The 26568-nt window shown below is 31.5% G+C and overlaps 2 protein-coding genes across 2 annotated transcripts; one reads left to right on the plus strand and one right to left on the minus strand.

The window, feature by feature from the left end:
- Window positions 1-844: 844 nt before the first annotated feature.
- LOC127730398 (homologous-pairing protein 2 homolog) lies at window positions 845-22191 on the minus strand. The gene is made up of 9 exons (XM_052238779.1): window positions 22064-22191; window positions 17854-17948; window positions 16438-16527; window positions 11730-11841; window positions 11248-11318; window positions 8904-8978; window positions 8126-8179; window positions 7604-7663; window positions 845-2810 (listed from the first exon to the last, which is right to left on the minus strand). Exons 1-9 carry the CDS (start codon window positions 22086-22088, stop codon window positions 2754-2756), a joined length of 639 nt encoding a protein of 212 aa, XP_052094739.1. The 5' UTR covers window positions 22089-22191; the 3' UTR covers window positions 845-2753.
- Window positions 22182-26406, plus strand: LOC127730395 (enkurin-like). The gene is made up of 4 exons (XM_052238776.1): window positions 22182-22363; window positions 23832-23977; window positions 24882-25111; window positions 25672-26406. The coding sequence occupies exons 1-4, from the start codon at window positions 22287-22289 to the stop codon at window positions 25987-25989; spliced, it is 771 nt and encodes a 256-aa protein (XP_052094736.1). The 5' UTR covers window positions 22182-22286; the 3' UTR covers window positions 25990-26406.
- Window positions 26407-26568: the final 162 nt, after the last annotated feature.

Here is a 26568-nt window from a genome sequence, read left to right on the forward strand (position 1 = left end):
TTTTACAGTTTGTCTCTATCTATAATAATATTTAAGATAACCAAAAACTGCTAAATTTCCTTAAAATTACCAATTCAGGGGCAGCAACCCAACAACGGGTTGTTTGATTTGTCTGAAAATTTCAGGGCAGATAGATCGAAACCTGATGAACATTCTAACCTCATCAGATTTCTCTAAATGGTTTAGTTTTAGAAATATAAGCCAAATACGGCATTTTACCCCTATGTTCTATTTCTAGCCATGTCGGCCATGTTGGTTGGCAGGTAGGGTCATCGGACACATTTTTTAAACTAGATACCCACCCTGATGATAGTGGCCAAGTTTGGTTAATTTTGTCTCAGTAGTTTCAGAGAAGATTTTTGTAAAAGATAACGGACGACAACAGAAGCCAAGTGATGAGAAAAGCTCACTTGGCCCATTGGGCCAGGTGAGCTAAAAAGACAATAATATCTCAAAAGAATACATTTTTTTTTGTCAAGAAATAAATATTCTTCAGTATCCCAAATGTCAAACAGGTTTACAGTACCTTATTTCTTGTCCCAAGGAAAATGGGAAGGTAAGAAGGTTGGTGACAAATTTGAATCCTTTAAATAGTTATTTGAAAAAAAAAATCTTAAACACAATGACCTAGACAAACCGAAAGATTATGCAATAACTCTCGATATCTCCAATACATATCTTCATGTACCAATCTTTCCAAACCAGACAGAACACAAAGCTAACAAGCAAAGAAAGAAATGATGAATATTGATAGTTCAAATCAGACTTGTTTAATATATGAATTAGAAGAAAGCCTTCATCATTTTATATCAAGATGTTAACATTTCAGATTTAAAACCCTTATTTCAAGTGTACAACAAAACAAACAAAAGAGTAATGGCCAAATAGGGGGTAAGCATGGTAACAAAAAGGTCTTATAAGTTTCCATAAAATTAAACTATGGAACAAGTACGGATTTATAGAGTGCTACAAGTAAATTGACATTAGTATGGTTATGTAAAATTGTTTGTGCAGTCAGTTATTAAAAGGTTAACTTCAAAAGAAATAATGTTATCTACTGTAAAAAGAATCATGTCATTCTTCACAACCATACCAATCTGTTTATTCTTACTTATGTTTGTTCCTGTCTGATTATTTAACACACGTTTTGTAATACAAATAATAAGCCCTCTTTTTCACTTGAAAACTCAAATTTGAAATGATTCCACTCTTGCAATAACTTTATACCTGTCTTATTAAATGCCTGTCTTTGTTTATAGAATCAGGCAATTTGAATAAAAATCAAATCATGGTTTTCATCACTGCCTGATTCTTAGGCAGACTGGCACTTAAACATCAAAATAAGAAACTGTATTTGAAAATTCAACTGCTGTATCATGGTTTATAATAATTATTGAGAAATAGATCTAATAAAAAAAAAAACAATGATAAATTGATGAGGCCTAACATTATGAATTCCACTGTAATTCCTGTGCATTTTAGCCTGGTATCTTTGGTGAGTTTTAACTAACAATGTTTCATAACTTTAATATCAAGTTTGACCATTTGTAACAAATAACTGTTTGCAATAATATTTTTATGCAATATATTTTTTCTATCTATGAAAGGAGTAAGCTTGATATTGGCCCTGTATGGCTTCTGTTTTTATCTTAATTTTTGAATTAAGGTTTAATTGCCATTATCACAATGAATCATATTTAAGATAATGACTAGATGTAATAAAGGCAAGAAACAGGTCTTTTTGTTCGAAAATTTATGCATTAGCATTCTTTTTACCACTTCAAAACTATAAGGATAAATTTCACAATTCAACCTTTCAACGCATGAGTTACACAACAATATACTGATGATCTACAGTTCCTATCACTACAATCTACTATCACAATACAATAGTAGCAAAGGTTTTCTTGCTTTACACTGCTGATACCATTGATTACTGGTTGATCCTGCAGTATGTGTGGTTTACACAACACTATACCAAGTATACTTATTGTCTGTTTAACTTGATGTCATATGATCAGTTGTTTTCCATCAAAATTAATAGTTGGTGATAGTTTTGCAACACTATACAGATCTATTTTGTATGTTAGTATATAAATTCAACCATTGAGCCTGCATTTTCCTATTGTTCTTAGTTTGTAATAATAGTTAATGGCGAATGATTTGTAACAATTTTAACTTAAGAATACATATATTTTTATTTATGGTGGTGTATTACTCACCATTTGAGGTACTCCTTTACATGAGGAAGATTAGGACATGTATTCTAGTTACAGTTACAATCAAAACAGGCCAATTTTCATAGGTTTTTTTGAAACAGATATAGTAAATGCTTCAACAAATAGATCCTTAAACATAATGATTGTTATAACAAATAACCTGATGTCAATATTTTTTTTAATTCTGTGCATTTTGTCAAAAGATTGGTGGTTCTCTCCAGTTTCCTTGATAAAAAAAATTACCACCATGACAAAGCCAAAACTGAGAGTGGTGTTAACAACAACAATCAATCGATCAATGGTACCATGTGATTATTCTTTTCAATGCCTGTGCTGTTGAAATACGTCAGCTTTTGTCAATCTTAAATGTTCACATACTATAAGAAAAGCTAGTCAAAAATTGTTTAAATTCATTTTCTCCCAAGTTCATTAAATATTTGGGGACAAATAGGGCCATTACCACACCTACTCCTTTGCACTCAATTCTTTCAAGGAATTTTTAAGAATTTAACAATAAAATAAGTTAAAATAATATCAAATTTCAGGAACCGTCACATGTAAATCTTCATCTGTCTCTATTCCAACGTCTTCCTAGAAAATTTAATAATATCAACCATAACATAATATCTCCGAAGATTAAAATTCTACCATATGCTATTATATACATGAAAATTATATATAAACAAAAATTTCCATCAGGCATCTGTAAGGATTGTCACATTTCTTTTATATTTTTTTACTGTAGCATGCAAGATCTAGAAGTAGATGGGGAATAAGGTAGTCAGTGACCTCTTAAATACCAATTATTGTGATAAAATTATCTCACAAATAGTTATACTTTTTTCATCCTTTATATAATTTTACAGGTTTAAACATTATACATATAACTTATAAGTACATTTGTACTCTGAAATTCAGTCTTGAAAACTATAATCCAGTTGAAATAACCTAATAAACAGCTGCGCCATGAGCGCATCATACGCCCATTGCATTTTCAAAGAAAAAAGTTCCATAACTCCTCAATGTCATATCAGAAATTTATAAAAAAACTAACAGGAGGTTATTTTTATAAATATAAAGTTTCATGAAAACTGCTCAAAGCACTTTTGAGTTAATGTCCGAAAACTGGAAAATCCCCCCTTTTTTATAAATAAAATCCAATAACTAAGAAACGTAAAATCTAAAATTTATAAAAATCGAAAGGGAGCTTATGTCCATAGATATAAACATTTCACCAAAGTTTCACGAAATCTGTTCAAATCATTTTTAGTTATTGTCCGAAAACTGGAAAATTCCCATTTTTAAAGAATAAAACCCCATAACTCGGTAGCATATAATCTAAAATTTATAAAAATTGAAAGGCAGCTCACATCAATAGATATAAACAATTCACCAAAGTTTCATGCAAATTGGTTAAAGCGTTTTTGAGTAATTGTCCGATATGTTGACAACGGACAGATGGGCAACGGTATATCATAATAAGTCTCGTAAAGGGGCGTATAAAATATGACAAGAAAATCCATGCATATAAACTTATATATACTTTTATTATGATGTATGACATTGTTTTATATTGGTATGTGACACTATAATAAAATATTCTGTCTGTCTGTCTATAAGTTCAACTCAGCTAAACAAACTTAAATTGTTGGATAACTGTTTTTTGATAGACACATTGGTTTTCTCACTCTAACTTTATATAAGTGAATGGATATCTATGAAATTTTACCATAAGGTTAAATACCACAAAAGGAAGGTTGGGATTGATTTTGGGGGTTATGGTACCAACAGTTCAGGAATTAGGGGTCAAAAATAAGCATTTTTGTAACTTCCAGACATAACTTGTGTATTAGTATATGGATCTCTCTGACATTGTACTACAAGGTTCCATATCACAAAGGGAAAGCTGGGTTTGAGTTTGTGGGTAATTGCCCTAAACGTTTAGGAATATGGGGGCAAAAAAAACAAGCATTTTTCTAGTTTCCAGACAATAACTTGTGTTCAAGTGTATGGATCTCTCTGAAATTGTACTGCAAGGTACCATACCACAAAGGGAAGGCTGGGATTGAGTTTGGGGTTGATGAATCATAAGGTTCAAAAAATTTGGGGGGGGGGGGATTTTTTTTTCCTTTTTTATTCTTTAAAATTTTCCATTTTAAATTGGTTATTTCTGATTTATATATAAAAGCAAATAATGATGATATGGTTTGAATAGGTAAATTAATTTTTTTAAAGTTCTTAGACCACATTCATTCTGTGTCAGAAACCTATGCTGTGTCAAATATTTAATCACAATCCAAATTCAGTGCTGTATCAAGCTTGAATGTTGTGTCCATACTTGCCCCAACTGTTCAGGGTTCGACCTTTGCAGTAGTATCAAGCTGTGCCCAGTGGAGCATTTTATTTCCAATTTTACTTTTCCTCTAAAGCTTTAGATACATATATATATTGTAGCTTGATGCAAGGTGTAGTTAGATTAAATAAATAAGGATGAAAACTACACACCCTCAATATATCATAACAATCTGACTATCTTTTGGATTATGGCATATGAATTGTGAATTTTTTAAAAAGTGATTTTTGAAATTTTTTGCCTCCAGTTTGAGCTATTTAGGCTGTGGGCCTCTAGTTTTTAATCTTTTAAATACTCGCACCCATGTAGACAACTGATTGTTTATGTTGCCATTAACTTATAATTCTAACCAAGTTCATGTTATTTTGCTGGTCTTCATTATATGAAGCATTGTATTGTGAAATAGCAAAAAAGGGTTCCGATGATCCCCTTTTTTTCTGAAATTTTAGCAGTAAGGCAATTTGTTGAAGGTCATTATATTAAGGTCAAGGTCATCAAAAGTTGAAAACAATGAACAGAATTGATAACTGAAGTATTTGATTGACAAATGTTTTGATTCAGTTTACTTAAGTAAATATTTTTTTTAATTGTCAATTTCAAGGGTCAAAATGGTTATCTGTTGTGCCGTGAAATTTGAAGTTATTTTGATAAACTTTTTTCCGGCAAAAAATAAAAAAACACGATTTTTTTTTTTCATCAAAATATTCAAAAACAGCATTGGTTTTAATATCAATAAATGAAATGTTCCTGTGAATGTGTTTTTTTTTTAAGCCATTGTTCAAAAATGTCAAAAAACAGCCTTTTTGGACAATTTCGCTTTCTCTGATTATATGTTCAACAGAAAACATTAGTGTTAACATAGAAAGTAAGATAGGAGATGTTCATGTATAGAAATGCATTCTTAAATGTAACTTTTTAACATATACTTTAGTTGTTTTTGCCATTTCTTAACTGGATGTGATTATTTTGCATTAAAAATATAGTCAAATTAGTGAATTTTGATGTTTTCAATGACCTTTCAAGCAGTATTACCTTATCTTGCGTTACCATGGAAACGGTGAAAAATTAAAAAGATTTGAACAATGAAAAATAATAATATGGGTAAGGTGTTATAAAAAGAAAACTTAAGATGCAATTTTGTGATATCAATGTACCATGCTCTGCCTGACTCTTAGCTGGAACAGTACTTAAATATATTGATTGATTGATGGATGCTTATTATCCAGCAGTATATATCAAAAGCATATTGTGGAAGATAGCCAACCAGTTATCACAAACTACAACACTTTTACTAGTAATTAATAACACTTGGCATTAAAAACTTCAATCAGCTCATGAAAAAATATTTTAATGGTATTTTTACATTTTAGCGAAATAGATATTTAGATACTCTCTGTTAAAACTCTCATTTTTAGATTATGGAAGATTTAGAGCTTGACAAATAGAAGACACATGCTGATCTCCAAATGTCTATGATTATTTGTGTCATTGGGTTGCTGATGCTTATCCCTCATCTTCTTAATATGCTATGTGAACTAATGATTCCTAGAATCAGACAAACACTAAATGTTTTGGTACGGCAAAAATTTCCCAGACTGGAGCCTTGCTAAAAGTCAGTCAAATGGAAGGAAACACAAAATTGATAATTAATTCACTTATGTATCAAAAACCAAACCAAAGATATGCAGGCATTTTTACCCCAAAAAGTCTGGACAGGTACAATGTTCATGAAATTTTCAAAGTCCGTGGAATGTAATTCTGCCAAAAGTCTGTTATACATAAAAAGGATAACAGGAATCACCAAAAAAGTTGGATAGGACAATAGATCACCCCAATCAACACCCAACTACCAACAATATTAGACAGGACAACAGATCACACCAATCAACACCCAACTACCAACAAGATTAGACAGGACAATAGATCACACCAATCAACACCCAACTACCAACAATATTGGACAGGACAATAGATCACACCAATCAACACCCCTCTACCAACAATATTGGACAGGACAATAGATCACACCAACCAACACCCAACTACCAACAATATTGGACAGGACAATAGATCACACCAACCAACTACCAACAATATTGGACAGGACAATAGTTCATACAAACCAACACACAACTCTGACTGTACATATGAACTCGTATACACTCAACCTTCTGGATCACCTAATATCTGTCCCAGTTTTTGGTGGTGTCTGTGTTGCTCAGTCATTTGTTTTATATGTAGTTGTGGAATTTTGTCATTTTGTCTTCTTTTATTTTTTTCATGGCCTTGTCAGTTTCTGTTTGACTTGTATGTTTTTACTGTTTCCTTGGTATGTTCAGCCTATTTTTTATAATTTAAAGTACCAAAAAATCAAATCAATAACTGCAGGCATAAAGAAAAGGTTTAGACAACTCTAGAAATATGAGTTTTCAATAAATATTTTTTGCAATAAGTGGTGTATGTCCTAGTTGATACAATATTTTAGGGATTTCATTTCCTATCACGATTTCTCGATAGAAGGATGCTCCATTCTGGGAAGCTATTGAATCAAAGAGCTCTTGATGATGAATTTGTTAGTAATATCTTCAAAAGGTTTAGAGACTCCACCATGATTTGGTTGACTGTTATTGAACATGAACACATATATGTTCCACTTGTAATAGCCACAATACTGTCCTTCTCCTTAATGACATAACCAAATGTGAGTACCACAATGGGTGCCACTAGTGGAGAAGAAACTTTGTACAGCTCCTTAGCACCTGAGTTCCCCCATGGTTTTTGGTAGGGGTTTGCTCAATCTGTCTTTTTCTGTGTAGTATTTTGTGGATTGTTGTTCAGGGGCGGATCCAGCCATTTATAAAAGGGGGGTTCCTAACCCAGGATAAAGGGGGGGTTCCAACTATATGTTCCCATCTAAATGCATTGATATAAAAAAAAAGGGGGTTCCAACCCCCGGAACCCCCCCCCCCCCTGGATCCACCACTGTTGTTTGTATCTTCAGCCACCTTTTTTTCAGAGATTTAATACTTACATATAACTGTTTCTTTGTTTTGGGATATCCTTCCAGTATCGCACCTAATACATCATTTGTCTGTCAAAGAAAATTATATTGAAAACAATGTTGTCAATGTTCCAAGTTACAAAGTGAAAAGTGTTTCATGTACACCAAATTTATGAAGTGTTATTTTCATATTATAAATCTTGGGGTCATCACCAATTTGAAGAACCACATAATCTAATTTGTTAATGTTTATAGATTGCTAGGAAATATTTTCCTTCTCATAATGATGAGGCATTGAATAGTTAAGGCAAAGGTTACCAAAACTATATAGAACAGTTTCAAATATTCAAACAAGTTCTGTAATTGCAAAGGATTATTCTTTTCAGTGGATTAGTGCTCATGTTAAAGCAGTATTTGCATGCATTTGTTGAGAAAAATTGTTAATGAAAGACAAGTTAGGTGATATGAAGTCCATAAGAGATTTACAAAAGGAAAAAAAACTATTACAATATTTAACTGCAATTTCTTTGGGCACAAATTAAGTTATTTTACCATTCTTTTTCTCTTCCTCCATTCTTTAACAAACTTCTCTCTCATTTTATATATCTACAATGTAAAATGAAATTTCTTTCAATACAAATGATAAATTAAAAGTTGTAGAGTGCTGTTTTATCGGCATTGCCTGTTGTACTTTTGTAGGACATGTAATTGAAGGCTTAAAATAGGGGAAATGCTCATTTCCAAAATCTATTTCAACAAAAAACTGAGAAATGGAGTTATCCAGAAAAAAATATTGAACATTGAACCACGAAAATAATGTCAAGTTCATATGAACTCTACCAGACTATGATGTACAGCTTACAATCATACACCAAATATAATTGACCTATTGCTAATAGCATCTTAGAAACAGACCTGACCACAAAAACTTAACAGATCAATTATCAAGGAAATGACAGACATCTATACCTTGCAATGATTCTATATGCAAATATAGTTGTCCTATTAAACATATTAACTCTCAAAAAAGAGTGAACATGCTGAAATGTTTCACGTGTTTTATGGATTATGATGGAATTTATGTTGAATGTTTTTGATATTAAGGTTTTACCACTAGTGTCACATAAACTTAACATTTTTCAATGATCCATTTAAATGAGTTAATGGTAACGTGACAATATTAGGTGCCTTTGTCAATTTTAGCAATCAAGCCTACTGTATTCTGTGTGTTTGAATCTCTATGACAAGTTGATTGTAATTCTTGGTGCAAGTTTGTTCTGATGTTTAATAATCATGATGATTTGCATAATCTTAATTCATTATCTATTACCCTGTCTTTTTCTGCAGGAGATATCTGTACAGCTCCTCCTTTTAGGCTAGCTAACTTTTCTTTACAGTTTTTACACTGCAATGGAAACAACAACACAATTTCTATAACATACATTCCTGTTGAATGTGACCAGATTGAAACAGTATCAATTTACATTTTACCATGCTTTTCTTTTAATACTTAAAAGTTTGTATTTCATCCAGTATTTAAATTCAGTAGTTGAACCTATTTTTATAACAGATTCATACACCATGTATCAACCTATGTAATTTTTAAAAATAAAATATTTTCTTAATTGAGTGACATTGACTTGATAGGATCTAAAAAAAATGATCACTTCACTGCACTCTTTTGTTTAAACTATCAAAGGTAGTAACCAAAAACTGTGAAATTTGCAAAAAATTGACATTTCAGGGGCAATTACTTTAAAATGGGTTGACTGATTTTTCAGAAAGTTTCGCAGGAGATAGACCTTGACCTGATAATTAATTCAACCCCATGTTAGATTTGCTTTAACTGCCTAAGTTTTTGAGATAAAAGCCAAAAATTTGAGTTTACTAGAAATTGACATTTCAGGGGCAATAACTCCAAAACAGGTGGTCCGATTTTCCTGAAAATTCTGTATGTGATAGAATTTGATCTGATGATCATTTTTTCCATGTCAGATTTGCTCTATCTGCTTTAATTTTTTTAGATATAAGCCAAATATGCTTTTTATCCCTATCTTCTATTTTTAGCAACAGTTGTCGTGTTTATGATGGATCAACTCCCTGGATACAATTTTCAAAGTAAAAACCCTGAAGTAACATCCAGGTAAAACTGGGAAACATTTGGCCTAGTAGTTTCAGAGAAGATTTTTTTAACAGTTTATGATGAAGGACAGATGGATGATGGAGACTGTTGCCAACTGATGACAAAAGCTCACATAGATGAGCTAAAAAATGCAAAAACATTATTCATATTTTGACGTTAAATTTAGTTTTTTTCCCTGTAGAACAGAGTTTAAGATAGACTTGCAGACTTACAGCTTTTTTTCTAATAAATGCCTCATCCCATAAGAAACGAAATCTGCTGTCCCTTGCCCATATTACATTTCAAGGTAAAATAACTTTAAAACCAAGAAGTTTGTTGGCAAGCTGTCAATAAGCCTCATACTATAACATGAATTCATTTTTATAATAAAAATATATAGATATGGGTCTCTCAAAATGAATTTTTATCCAAAAGTCTCAGAATCTGTGATCATAAAAACTGAGTACTGAGGACATCTGCAATTGATTTAGAGAAATTGATAATTGGCCAGTACCTGCTTTGAAATATATGATTCTGTACTAACAAATCTCAAAAAAAAAAAGAATTCTAAACTTCTGTCTACGTCAATTCTTTTATATTTGTTTCAAAGCCCCCACCCCTTGTCGAACAAAGCAAACACACTGCTTGAGGCATTCTACATGGTTCCCCTTAAACTTTTGTCTCCATGCCGTTTTCAAACTTCCAATTTTTACATCGCGATGACCTTGAGGTCATCCCGATGTATTGCTATCGCCTAGATTTCCATTATGTAAATTAGTTTTGGGTTTGTAACCGATCTATGAACATGATAAATACGCGCACATAAACGAGTGCAAAATAACATTCCTTATCGTTTGATATAAATACATCTCTTCAATGAATACTGATAAAAATATTTTTGTTTACAACATAAATTAATAATATGAAAATGTTTTGTAGTTAGATATATATATATAAGTAAAAAATCATTGATAATATCAATGCACACGTACCGAAAAATTGTGTTAAAGCATGCGGAAGAATATCTCAAAGAACGTTTTGTGAAAATACCGTCAAGGACCGGTAACTCTGTAATTGATTTTGCGGGAAAATATGAATGCCTACTCGTATCCAATCTTAGAAAAATCGAATTTTTACAGAAAAGTGTCCACCATGCACTTGCATTGCACTATTTTTAGAATAGTAGAATAGAATGATATACAAATGGATTCAAATCATATATATATGTAACTGTTATTTTAATATAATATAAACAACAACTCAGTGTATACTGATTTGTATCACTACAATATAATAGTTATTACGGTGAAGTTGAATTTCCTGTCATTTATTCATCATCCACGCACGAACTTGTCTCAGAAAAAAATATATCTCATTACATAAACCTCAGTTTTAGGTAAAGAGATATGTTGTTTTTTTCTGAGACAAGTGCTTTTGACCATCCTCAAGAACTTGTGGTCATCCGATGTTCAGTACTTCAGTACTTTGATTTATATCTCCAATTTGCTTTCTTTGCTAGACTGATTCAGATCCTTTAAAGTAAAAATATTACTTCTTCATTGAGTGAATGAAGTTCTTTCTGTGCGTCTTCTGTAGAAATAGAACTATTCAAACTTCTCAGCTCTGTCAAAAGAAGAATTTTTTTTTATTATACTCAAATTTTATTGATTGTACAATGTATTGCCTACTCTGGCAGCTTATCCAGGTTATCACTGTTAAATGGTAACAAAATGAAAGAACATTTAGAGAGCAAGATAACATATTCCACACCCTCACATAATTCAAATTGGATATCTTTAAAAGTTCCTTATTAAAAAAAAATCTTGCATTTTTGAAATAATAAAATATTAGATTCATGTATGAAAAGTTAGTTTACTATTGTTTTCTGTTACATGTGAACAGTAAAATTGTTTTAAACAACATTTTTATCTATGATATTGGTCTTTCATCCTACTTTCAATTATGCAATTTTATTAAATTTATTCTTGCCCCAACATAGCTTTAAATCTTTATCAATCATTCTGTCATTCTTACCTGTCTCAAGTTTTTTGTTTTCTTCTTGTTTACTCTGTACAAGTTCAGATAATTTGATGATTTTAACATCCATTTCTTTTATCTCACTGTCATCCACTTCTGGAAACTGTGACTATGTCACAAAATCAAAATGTCTAAATGTAAACTATAGAATTAAACTTCTCTCAAGTTAAAGGTAAATAAATTGCTAAATGTCTTAACCTTTTTTGCACAGAGAAATTTAAAGCATATAAATATGTACGAGGTTAAAATATTAAATCTAATATGAATGATCGTCGTACAATTTAATATAATCAACTCAACTTTTGTAACCCATACAAAAAATGTTGAACTCATGGTTTTGGCATTGCACAAGGTCGTGCTTTTTCAAATTGTCAATGACATCTTAATATTCAATTTGTTGGAAGTTTACTGATTGATATTTCAGTCAGGGAAAACATAATTCATTTGTTAGTTGTATTTGACATGGTTTTCTCCTTTGAATTGTTTCACATTTTGTTATGTTGGGACCATTTCATAGCAGGACTATATGGTATGAGTTTCGCTCATTGTCAAAGGCTTTACACTTATATTAAGTTACTTACATCCACATCACTTGGACTGTGGTGGACAGCTGTCTCATTAGCAATCATACCACATCTCCTTATTTCTATTTGAATAAGCTTTCGGAAACTGAGTATTCTTTGATCTGTACTTATATCTTTTGTCTTTTTGTAAGTTGTTTTTGTGCATTGTGCTGAAAGTGAATCAAACCCTTGCCACAGTTTTTTTACAGTGAATTCAGTGGTTGTTGAATAATGCTGTCTGCCGTATGATTTTTTCATTTATTATTTTTGCATAAAAAATAACATTCGGGGTGGGGGTGGGTGGGAGGTAATATATTTTCTGGTGGGTTTGAACCAAACCCCTACTGAAAAATCGTCATTTTCAGTTTATTTTTCAATTATAATACGACCTTGAGAGGTGAACATTGACCAAACTGTGTTTCTTTGTCATTTAATTATAACCTTATAGTTACAGCAGTCCATCCATACTGACTGGAAGTAAATGTGACTTGAGTGCCTTGCTGGGGAATTATTATTGGCAAGGCAGGTCTGTCTAAATGTCCGTTTTTACAGATTTCTGACAAAACGGTGGCAGACGGCATGGGTGGAGGGAGATGGTTTATTTTCTGGTGGGTGGAACCCACCCCTTCTGAAAAATCGTCATTTTCATGTCTATTTTTCGATTTCAATACGACCTTGAGAGGTGAACATTGACCAAACTGTGTTTCTTTGTCATTCAATTATAACCTTATAGTTACAGCAGTCCATCCATACTGACTGGATGTAAATGTGACTTGAGTGCCTTGCTGGGGAATTATTGGCAAGGCAGGTCTGCCTAAATATTCGTTTTTACAGATTTCTGACAAAACAGTGACCTAGATTTTACAGATCAGATTTCTTTTGGCCAATTATACCTCCTTGTGTTTGTGTACTTCCTATGCATGCATTTATGATAATAGTTAACACCTACAGCCCATACTAGTAACGTGTTGACCATCAAAAGACTCCCACCCCCACCTGATTTTGGCTACTTTTCACCTTTTTCTGGTTTTGAACTCTAAAAAGGCCGTTACAGTTGTCATATTTTCATAAACACACATCTGGGAAGAGTTTATGGACCATGAACTACATGACAGAACTCCCGGCTGTCAAAACAGTTCAGCTGGGGCTGTTTTAAAAAAGTATGGAGGGTCATACGGGCCATCAAAGAATGGTGGTTGCAATCACGACTACAGGCGGGATTGGGGGCGGAGGGGTTAAGAAAAGTGTTAGCATATGCAGGATACCATAAATGAAATCAACTACATGATTGTTTATTACTATGGCTATTTACAGCTTCAATTTAAATATACATACCACAAATAAAGCATCACATCTTACCATACATAGTAGTTTTAAAATATCTTGTTTTTGCTACAAATCTATAGAAATCTAGTATATTTTAAGCATATCCTTGAAATTAATGCAGAGTTTACAGAGAAATTTTCATTTAAGTGGCAACAATTGAGATTTCAATCAGTCATATTCATGGAGAGGGCAAGCAATAGAAAAAAACAAACAAAAAAAAACAGGCAGCCTGAGAAAACTAGCGGCTCTTAAGAGCCTGTGTCGCTCACATTGGTCTATGTGCATATTCAACAAAGGACACTTTCCAACATTGTAGAGGAGAATAAAATTCATGACAAAAATCTGTTTTGTTGATCTTGGATTGCTGATCATTTAGTCTGTTTAGTTTCTCTCTATTTCCTTTAGTTTTTGCTTAAAAGACGAAAGAGGGTAAAAAAATCCTCATTTAAGGGCAATCACTCCTATAAAGAGTGACAGTCTACTAACTATATCGGCAAAATTTGACTTGCTAGTAGATCTTGCCTTGCTGATGATTTAAAGTGTCTATTCATCTGTTATAATTTCTATCACACAAGGCAAAACACAAAAAAATGGTTACAATAGTCTTTAAAGGGCAATAACTCCAATAAGGAGTTGTCGGACGATTTCCTCCACTAGTCTAAATTGTTCATCTTGTCTTGCTGATCATTTTTACTTATTTAAGTTTTATCTATCTATTATAATTTTTAAGATATACATCATGTAAGGCAAAAACGCAAAAAATTGGTAAAAATTATCATCAAAGGGCAATAACTCTAATATGGAGTCGACTGACCATTTCGACCATATTAACTTATTTGTAGAACTTGTTTTGCTGATCATTTTTGCAATTTGAAGTTTCTCCCTATCTATTATAGTTTTCAAGATAGTAGGCAAAAATAAAAAAAATGGTAAAATTTGTAATTTAAGGGCAATAACTCCTATAAGAAGTCTTCTGACAGTTTTGACATATATAAACAATTGGTAGAGCTCAACATTCAGAACATTTTTGCCCTGTCAGATTTTCACTATTTATAACAGTTTTCAAAATAATAGACAAGACTTGCATTTTACCCCTATGTTCTATTTTTATGCATGTGGGCCATCTTGTTTGGCAGGCGGGGTCATCGGACACATTTTTAAAACTAGATACCCCAATGATGATTGTGCCCAAGTTTGGATAAATTTGTCCCAGTAGTTTCAGAGGAGAAGATTTTTGTAAAATTTAACACCGCCAGTTGCCAAGTGATGAGAAAAGCTCACTTGGCCCTTCGGGCCAGGTGAGCTTAAAATATGAGAGCCCTGGATAACAGCTTGTCAAGAGCAGAGGAGATGTTACAGAAAGCAAAAAAAAAAAAGCCCAAGAAACAAGAGGCTCTCAAGAGCCTGAATCGCTCACCTGTAATTTTTTGTTTAAACCTTTCATTATTTTTGCTTTTTAATATATATTAATGAATGGCTTAAAATACCATTTAAATGTTCTTTGTATCTAACATATTTTCTTCAAAAGCAAAAAAATGCATTTTACCCCTATGTTCCATTTTAGCCATAGTGGCTGTTTCTTGACGTACAAGGAAATACAATACAAAATTTATACTAGATACTCTGAAACTCATTCAGCCCAAGGGCAATAACTCTTAAAGGGTCAATTGACAATTTTGGTCACATAAAACTTGTTTGTAGATCTTACTTTGCTGAACATTTTTGCTGTTTACAGTTTATCTTTATCTATAATAATATTCAAGATAATAACTGAAAACTGCAAAATTTCCTTAAAATCATCAATTCAGGGGCAAAAACATAAAATCAGATACCCGATTTGGCTGATAATTTCAGGGCAGGTAGACCTTGACCTTATGAATACTTTAAGTTCTTGTCTGATTAAATGCTTTAATTTTTGAGATACAAGTCAAAAACTGCATCTCACCCTATGTTCTATTTTTAGCCATGGTGGCCATTTTTTCAGAGAAAACAGAAAATAAAACAAATATTTTATTCTAGATAACCTAAGAATCATTCAGCTTAATTTTTGTTTAATTTGGTTCAGTAGTTTCAGAGGAGAGGATTTTTTAAAGTTAGAAAACATGATAAACAAATTCTGTAAAATTATCCTTAAAGGGCAATAACTCCTTAAGGGGTCAATTAACAATTTTTGGTCATATAAAAACTTATTTGTAGATCTTTCTTTGCTAAACATTTTTGCTGATTACAGTTTATCTTTATCTATAATAATATTCAAGATAATAACCAAAAACTGCAAAATTTCCTTAAAATTACCAATTTAGTGGCAGCAACCCAACAATGGGTTGTTATATTCATCTGAATATTTCAGGGCTGATAGAACTTGACCTAGTAACCTTTTTACTCCTGATCTATGATTTACCCCTATGTTCTATTTTTAGCCTTGGCGGCCATGTTTTTTGACAAAACAGAAAATAAAACACACACTTTATTCTAGATACCCTAAGGATTATTCGGCTTACGTTTGGTAGGAATTGGTTAAGTAGTTTCAGAGGAGAAGATGTTTTAAATATTTTACACAAGACGGAAGGTGACGACGGACGCCAAGTGATGGCAAAAGCTCACATTTCCTTTGGAAAAGTGAGCTAAAAATAAGAGAGCAGTGGGTAAATGGCTTAAAAAGACAAGTGTTGTTATAGAGTATAATTTGGTCATATATTTTTTTTATCAGCTGATAAGTGAAATTTTCAAAACCGGAGCTTTATGTAGACATGTTAACTGATATTTCAGACAGTTTTGGCAAAGTCAACACACCATCAAAGTGTTGATCAGCTCACCTGGTCAGCAAAGTAACATTTCTGTTTACCATTGATTTTTTCCTTTATTTTACCTTCTTCTGTTAAAACTTCACATGCTTTAACTATGGCCTGAAAAAGAAGTGTAAATGCTTGTCTATTTCGAAAAATGATTCAATAATAGCCTAAAACAAGAATGCACACATTGTTGTGTTGAGCAGACCACAACTAAAAATTGAAAGCTTTGGAAAACAGGAAAAAAGTGTCCGACAGATATAAAAAGTGCTTTCATGTTACAACTCATCTCAGTTGACTGAGGACCAAATATGGGGTCATTCTGTTCAATAGTTAGTACATGTACTAGAGAAATATGTAACGAAAAAGCAAAAGTTCATTCAACATATAGAAAAGTTTAAAGTATCAGCAAACAGGAAGCAGCTGTATGACATATCTGAAAAGTGTTCACACATTACAACTCATCAAAGTCAAGCTGCTTACCAAATATAAAGTCTTTCTGGTAGCTGAGAGAAAAGTGTGACAGACAGACAGACAAGTTGAATACAATATAGCCCCAACTCTTAAGCGACTATATATAGTATAATATAAGTAAAAACATCAGTCTATAGTTCACATTCTAAGTTAAAATATCATTTTTTAGTCCATATTCTCTTAGGGCTATTCCAGAAAAATATATATGGCGTGTTGGAAGGCACTTAAATTATTTTTGTATGGGTGTGGGGCAGGTCACGAAGTTCAAATTGTGTGGTTAAGTATGCAAACTTAAATGCAATTTTATGGGTAATTATTGCTTAAAGTATCTGAGAAAAATGCACTTCATAATGAAAACTTAACATAGACCAATGAAACAAGAAAACTTAATTCAAATTCATGTGAACCCAGTCAGGTGGACATGTACACCTTACAATTATTCTATATACCCCTTAATATAGTTGACCTACTCCTAATAGTGTATGAGATAGTGACTAAGTGACTTAATGTTGACCAATAAACCATGAAACTGAGGTCATGGTCAGTTGAACCTTGCCAGGAAGAAATGAATACCTTTCAATCATTCCATACAGCAAATATAGCTGACCTATTTGTTATAGTATCTGTGACACAGATATGACCATGAAAACTTAACCTTGATCACTGATCCATGAAATAAGGTAGAGATCAGGTGAACCCTTCCAGACAAACATTGTACACCATACAATTATTCCCTACACCAAATATAGTATTTTACCTTCTGAAATATAAAACTGTATGCAAAGAGCTATTGCCATCACCACTGAGGGATTGGCATCCTTCCACGTTCCAAGACAGGCAAGACAAAATATATCATCTATTGTACAGCAGTACTATACTGAATTGTATGGTGTTAATTGCTTCCAACTATGATTTTGAAATAAAATTGCGACTGGAAGTACAGTTACCCACAAATTGTATCAAACTTACAGTTTTACCATGTTCCTTATGTAAATTGTTACAAATATCAATGGCACTGTAGGGTCTGTTCTGTTTATTCAAGTAGTCCAACACTGCCCTGGAAGCTGTAAATACAAAACATAATATAGATATTTTAAAAACTACAGACATGATAGGTTGTATTTAAATTTGTTCAGATAGTCTGAATGGATTCTCCTCATTGTATCTTTTTTGTACAAAATGTTATATACACCCTATATCCGTCAGAAGACGGTACTGGGTAATGTTAATGAAATAAGAGAAATCAAGTACAGAACGAAGTATGTGTTGGTCAATACAATTGATGCTGTTGGTTAAGAACTATGGTTAAATATCAAACAGAGTGCAACCAAAGAATTCAAGAAAAAAAAAATTATATGAAAGGCATAATAACATGAGCAATACAGCCTTTACAAACAATCTGGAGTCTCTGTTTCTTTTAGGGACACCATGTCACTGGAATTATAACACTTAAATACAAAATTGCCAAAACACCAATAGGAATAGGATCCCAGTTACAGGATATGTCCAGTACCCACAAATGAAGTCCCTTAATAAAATCTACCATCTTTTAAATGGTATATTGTACCGAGATGAAAATTGTGTAAAGCTGCTTAAATTGTAGTATATCCAAAGGGTATTCATTAAACTTTCAAATTCTGTTAAATTTTAAGTGATTCTGAAATGTATAGGGTGGATGATTGTCTGCATGAGTAAATGATCCAGATTTTATTTTCGATTTTGACCAGGAAGTTAATAAAATTACCCTATTTATACTCAAAATAGTATTGCTTTCTTAAATGACGGTCATGACCTTTCAAGAATTCTCCAAGAAACCATGGACATGATGGAGGGGGCTACTAGTATGACAAAGTAGTTAAAATTTTGCAGTCTAATGCATGGAATAAAAAATCTGCACCTCAATTATGATAAAATTGCATTGAAGTAATGGGGGAAATAATTGGGTCCCCGTTCCAATAACATTCAACACATCACTCTCCAGTCATGACAGTAATTTTCTCCTTAGCTACTATTCTTTTGACCATGTTAACTGATCTCTTTTTACAAGTAACATTACCACTGCTATCATCACAGTGCTAACTCTATCTCAGAATCACAGAGAAAATAAACTTCCCACTAATGTTAAATGGTAGAACTGTTACTTATGATACATGTGAGAGCAGTGATAATACTTAAATCAGGTTTGCTCGTGTATCTGTTTACATAGTTGCTTTATATGTATACATTATGCATGCACATGTTTGATATGGTTTTATTTAACCCATACATGTATCAAAATTGAATCGCATTTCATTGTGTATTAATCCATCTCATTAGTAAATGTTCCTTTACTTGGTCATTTTGAACCAACTAAATACAATAAGCAATAAGGTTGAAGAATAGATAATTTGACCCTTTGAACTAGTTTGTAAATATTTTTTGGGGCATAAAAAGGTACTGAAGTATAAATTATTCACAATGTTTTGAAAATCAAACATTTGAACTTTTAGCACCTTTTTTCTTCTTTTTATTTCCATACTATAAAATTGTGCTAGCATATGTACAAGTACATGTATAATGACTCATAAATTACACCATGTACACTAGTGACATCAGTAGAACAAAAATCATGTCAGTTTAAATGGTAAATACTCTTTCAATTACAATTAGTCATGTTAGTAAAAATCTAATTAGATATCTAATTTCATTTGCCAGTCCTTTATATAAATATAGTTATTTGTAATTAACCAAGTTAAATATGACATGTACAAACATGTCAGACATGGTATTAAATCTTATTTACTCTAGAAAACAAATTTTAACACTGAATATATGTTTTCCTAATCTTCACCAACAGTTTCACACTGACGTGACAGATCATGCATTAGCATACTTCCCAGAAAATAATATACATTTGTATTACATAATGTTTTAACATTTTTAGTTTTAAATCCTTTCAATTCATTGGAAAGAAATAGTATCTTCTCTTTTGAATTCATTTATTTTTACTCCAGAAATATAAAACTATGTAGTTTAAAAGAAAAAAATGTTTGATTTTTGGGGAACATTATATAAATCAAAACTAGATTTATATAATGTTCCCCAAAAATCAAAAAATATTTTTCTTTTGCAGAGGAATTTATATCTCATTTGGGATTATCATAGGAATCAGGACAACTCAGAATAATTCTAAATCAACTCCAATCAGTCAACATGCGAGACTAACAAATCTGAAAGTTTTCAGACCACATCTAAGGGCACATCTTATCAGATTCAAAGACCATTGGAAGAACTTTTCCATCACATACTGACATAGGACATCTACACAAATGCAGGACCATTTTTAAAGAATGCAGGAGAAAATTATTTGATCAGAAGTGGGATTGAGTTTCTGCTTCTGGGTTTCAATTCTTTACTACTAATAAACATAATCATGATAATTAGATGAATTAGGCTGATCACTAATTAACTGGAAGATAATAGGTTAATTTATATTGACTGGTTAATGTGTTTGGAATTTTGATGGTTGTTTCATGTATTATGTTATTTCGCTATCATGGCTATAGCATAATGTTTACTTCTACGATAAAATATTCATTCTTTCATCAATGTGTTTGAAGTAATGTTTAATTACCCTTTTTTCACATTTATAAAAAAAAAAAACTCAGATCCATCAAAAAAGATGTAATAAAAAAACACCAAACTCAAAGGTAAGTACAGAAGGCATAAACATTGATAAACAGATGAACATCTATTTACCCAACAAATATACTTTTACATTTAAAACATACAGCAGATATATGTTTGTCTTTTCATTTTACCTCAAAGTTGTAATTAAGTGGTCGAAGGAGTCTTTCAAATGGGTCCATTATTTCTTTGTAAGTGGTCTTGTTTGTCTAAAACTCTTTAGTTTTGCCATGGCATGAGATCACCCACAATTTGTAAGTGGTCTGATTAGTCTTTCAAATGTCCATTTTGTCTTTAAAAGTGGTCTGAGTTGCCTTAGACCAAATTCTTCTGTCTCTATATAGCCTGAGACTACTATAACACATAGTGTTATAGTAGTCTCAGATCTGGGAACAGTATATCTAACGGGAAATGAATCTGATACGCTTTTCAGTATAAAATTGATAAAATCTTGGACTCCCCGAGACTTCCCGAGATTTACGGATTTTGGTAGCGTCTGACTGAAAAACTATCAGAACTGCTCAACAAATAAACCACATAACTCTAATTGTAAATAAATACTAGTTTTATCATTTAGTAGATATATTTTGTCATATAAAATTACCAAAATAAGTTTGATTTATTTGATGTGAAGTGTTTTATAATAGTTTGGGAATTTGTAAATCATCGCGGCAATGACCGCCATTTTTTTATTACCTGGTTTGCATTCTGCACAATTCTGTGATAAAATGCTTGCGATTTTAACAAATTTGATGTGACAGAATACAAGTTTGATACACTAGCATCACTATAAAACAAGTTTGAATGACATTTTATTGATAATATCAGAAATTATTAGGATAATAGCGAGTCCGTTTTTAACACATATCCGTTTCTGTATCGTAACTTTATTAACTATGGCACGACGATAAAATCGACTACAATCATGTAGTGTCAAGTCCCGTCAATATATATGTTCCTGCTCAGATATAGCATATATTTCCTGATGTTCATTTGCTTTTTACTATTTTTGTGTTTTTTTCTAATTTCTTTTGCTGCTATTACTACAAAAAATTGTAAAAAGCAAATAAAGATCAGAAAATATATGCTATAGAGACAGAAGAATTCGATCTAGAATTGTCTTTGACAGTAATTTGGGTCTTTATCAGTGGCCCAAAGGCAAAGAATATTCAATTATAGATCCTGTTTTAGCGATATTATTTATTTTCAGCTCTTAACAGGCCATCATTATCATATTTATTTTCAGCCCACCCCCCAAATTATTAAATAGTCATCTCCTAAGCCAGAGGCATATATACATAAGTATATATGTCTATGTCTAAGCTTAATGTGTTAGAAAGTAAGAGGAGTGTAGTTTAAAATTATGAATGTCACCAGGAACATATATATTGACATATTAGATATACTGTTCCCAGATGTCACCAAGTGAACATGTGACGGGTTTTGACAGGGAAAGTTGGTACCTATATAATAAATAAGTGAACATAATGTTATATATTTTGTTACTTATAACCTTGTGCGTCTTTTGATTTACTCATGTTACCAAGGCAAAGGCTAATCTGGTTTATGTTTACGTTTGAAGTTTTAGCGGGAAATAAATTTCAGGGGACATAATATTTTAATTGGAGTTATCGGCCTTTGGTGACGTACTTCCTGGAAACGGCCTCAAGTTTATTTATCTGGATCAGTTTTCTTATTGTGTGTACAGTGTATAGAACAAAATCAGAGATATTAAGATGTATACAAGAGACGACGAACCAACAATTTATGGGTTGATTCCTGAAGCAGAGATTAAAAGAGAGAAAGCACCAAGGTAATGATCAAATAATTGAGAACTATTGGCGAATTGATTAATTTGAAATCTGATTGTTCAAGATAATACTGAATATATAAATAAGCTTTAATAAATATATCTATAAAAATCTGATATTTTGCTTGGTATTTTTGCATTTTAATTTATGTTTTAGGTTAAGGACTATAGGGTTAGATATGGGTTAGGTTTTATTCCTTTATGAACTGGATCCCCTTAAGACTAAAGTAAAGAAAATAAAGACACAAACTTTTTTCTTTTCCTTATCCTTAACACTTTGACTGTGATGTTTTTTCTAATTTATAGTGAAGGTCGACGGAGTCAACAAGGTATTTTTCACCTATGTTGGTTTTAAAGAATTTGAAGAAACATTGTCATGATGACAAAAAATTGACATACACGATCATAGTACACCAATCTCAAGTTGTTTTTTATGAATGAGTAACACTGGTTGACCTGATGTCGATCGGCGAAAATGATGTCATCACTCAAACGGTTCTTACTGTGACGTAAAAACAAAAACATTGTGACACAGGAAAATAACGGGAAATTGCACGATTTTGAAAGTTGTCTATTATTAATTCTTTTAAAATTAAGGATCCTGAAATATATGTTATTAGTAGTATTCAAGTAAAACAATTTGTAATTATTTTTTAATTAGGTTGTTTGGAATACTTTTCTTTGTCTAATTCTAACGAGAGACACATATGTCCATAGCACTTTCTGCAAACAAGGGATATGTATGTCCCTTTAGATTTAAGCACTGCCAAATGGTTTATGATGATGTTCTTTTGGCTACTTTTTTTGAGTGTTTTTTCCAAACTTGGTTTTAATACTGATACAAATGTATTAGATACAAATAGTTTTATTAAAATATCAAGGAACCCATTGAAAGGAAATTGTGATATTAAATCATTAATTAAAGGGTTTTTCCAGAACCATCTGTCAATCACATGGGCTGTGTCATTTAATAATTGATAAAAGTTTTATTGTATCTTTGTCTCTTCCTTTTGTTTCACACTGACCGAGATGAAAAAATGAATTATGCTCAAATTGATGCTTGGACTGTCCTCAACTTGCAGTAAAATGTGAGCTTTTGCTCTAGATGTTGAAGGCCATTATAACTATTTAGTTAAACAGAATGCATTTGACCTATATATTAGTATCTGGTTTAATGCTTTTTAGAAATCAAATAAAAAAATTTATTGGCCCATATCTAAACATTAATAAAATGCATGGCTTTGCCTTTGGTCTTTTCATTCATTAGATTTTATTCACCCTAATATTAAGATATCTGTCCTGTAAATAAAAAGTATGTGCATTTTGACACAGACCGGAAATGGTTTAAACCACACAACTGAAAGAAAAGAAAAACTATAGAGATATGAATGCAACAATGACAAAAAGTAAAATGTTTCAATTTTTATGAAAATATTATTTCTGATTTATTGATATATACTTTTTTTTATAGACATGTTTCAAAGTTTAGAGATACTGCAAAGGATGATTATGTTAAACTTAAAGATGATCACAAGACAATGGGCCAAGCCAAAGTTCCTGTGAGACAACCAGAAAGTTTTATGAAGAAACATGAAAAAGAACCTGTCCTCCCAGACAGTAAGTTGTGATTTTTTTTTATTCAAGTAACCTTTGGTTTTGAACATTCTACATCATGAAGGAATTTAGAGGATTGCTTTTATTTCAAATTAAGAAAAATTGGGTCATGGGTCATGAAACATAATTAAGTTATATGATAGCATAAAAAAATGTAAATTACTTTAAAACAAAAATTGTAGAAGTTTAAAAATGTTGCAAGAAGTAAAAAAAAATCTGTTAATCATTTGAAATTTTGAAAGTGCATTTCTGTTCATAATCAAAGTTTCTACAAGGTCCTCAAATCAAGATAGCTAAAGACCTTGACAAAAACACTGTCAATTGCAAGGGAGGCCAGCTCTACAAAATACATGTACCACTTCTAAAGATACAATCAATTAGACAATTGTGAATTTTAGGTAAAATGTGTAGAACTTATACCAAATGGAATTTTTTCTAATTAAATTTCTGAAAATTCCTAAGAATTTTATTAATAAATAAAATGTTATTTGCTGTAAACCTTTCCATTTTAATACATGTGGTCATCAGGCTTGTTTTTAATGCTCAATTAATTTTAGTTTAAGGGAATGAAAAAAAACATGAAAACTTTGATTTTGCAGCATGATGATGTCATGATGTTTTGCTTATTTTGTCATTTTGACACTTTTTCCAGTCTACATATCGAGATTAACTGTTTTGTTTTGTCTTAAGACAAGTTTTCAAGAAATCACAATTTTGAGTGAAATCAACCAACTTTTTTCAGTGCTTTTTTAGTTGATTCAATACATTTATAGATCTGTATAAAATTTATATTATCAGATTCTTGTGTTTTATTTGTATACAAAAATTTTCTAAAAAATAAAAAATACAGCCCAATTTCATTTCTTTGCCTGATAGGTATATTAATGTTTTCCCATTTTGATTACAGGGAGAGCTTTTAGGTATCCAGATGAGGAAAGAAAAAGACCACCAGTACCTACAACTAAAGATCAACCATTAATGGGTCTCAAAACATCAAAGAACTTCATCACTAATAATGCTGTCCAAAATATCACATCTGTACCTAGAATGCCACAAAAAGTATATGTTGACACAAAGAAAGGAGACAAAAACTTGCTGGAGCCATCAGGACTGGAACCAGTTTATGTACATAGAAAGGTAAATTTTCACCTGAACCTCAATTTTAAATATATAATATATTTAGAGTTCATTCAGCTTTACTGCTTAAAGAAACATTTATAAGTGGAAGTACAGATTTACATTATCCTTTCTGATGTATAATTGTAATTATGACCCTCAAAAGGATAAAAGATAAGTTTTTTTCGTCCATAACACTTAATATGGTGCTTTTATAAGATGATTTACTTTCAACTATTTTTATTGCAGTATTAGTCCTTAATTCTACGATTTAGGTTTTCTTCTGCAAAAAAGGAGAGAATTTTACACTATTGTTTGTTCTTAAATTAATAGATTTGTTTTTTCTTCCAGTTATGAAAGTTATTTTGAAAATTGTTACTTAGACTTAAAAAAAGACATTAAATATTGAAGAAAACAATTTCAAATAGGTTCTGTGACAAATTTTTTAAATCACTTAGGAAAACTTCCCCATTGGAGGTCATGTTGATGACACATATACTATTATAATGTACAACATTGAAGAAATTTAGATGTACTTGTTCTGTTTGAATATTCATACAATATGGTTTATCTGATTGTAGGATTATGGTGAAACACCAAAATATTTAGAAAAGAGAAAGGATGAGATGAAAAGAGCTCAGGAAGAATATGATGCCTATATAGCAGAACATTTCAGACGAGGGGCAATGAGATCTTTATCAGGAGAAGAACGACAGGCAATTCTACAAGGCCTTAAAACAAACTGGGAGGAAATTCATGACCAGTACCAGGGCCTGTCTGTTGTCACAGATACCGCTCCAAAGAAAAACAGGAAAGAAAGAATGGAAGCTGAAATGAAACAACTAGAAAGAGACATTGAAACAATTGAAAGACACAATGTTATATACATTGGTAACTAAAAATGCTGAATAAACTAACATGATGTAAAGATAATAAGAAAATTTCCTAATTGTTGATGTAAATCAGTGCTTTTAAAGTTTTATACTACAATATTTAAAACAAAGTCAATCGGAAGAAAAAGACTATATGTACAACAAAAAAGCATTACAAAAGGAAAAATGTATAGATGGATATAGAAGAAAACAATCACATTTGTTAGGATTTGCAAGTTTCCATTTTATAAAATTATTTTATCACTTTTTTAATGTCATTCCATCCTTTTCTTTTAAGTCTATGAAGGAATTTGTTCTATACTATACACTGTACAGATTATGTACTTAAAAAATTATTTTATTTGTTTATATAGATAAATTTGGATGGGTTTATTTATGTAAACAAATGCTATATTATATTATTGAAATAAATTATGAAATATATATATGATTAGTCTTTAATTAATGTTAAAAAAACTAAAGATCTGAGTGATGTCATGGTGATTGATTGGTCAATTGTGTAATGGTTTCAACTTCTACACAATACAAGGGATACATGGCACAAACAGTAAATAATCTTCAAAATATTTGAAGGATTGCTGAAAC

Source organism: Mytilus californianus, unplaced genomic scaffold, assembly GCF_021869535.1.
Source record: "Mytilus californianus isolate M0D057914Y unplaced genomic scaffold, xbMytCali1.0.p SCAF_2, whole genome shotgun sequence".
Taxonomy (NCBI): domain Eukaryota; kingdom Metazoa; phylum Mollusca; class Bivalvia; order Mytilida; family Mytilidae; genus Mytilus; species Mytilus californianus.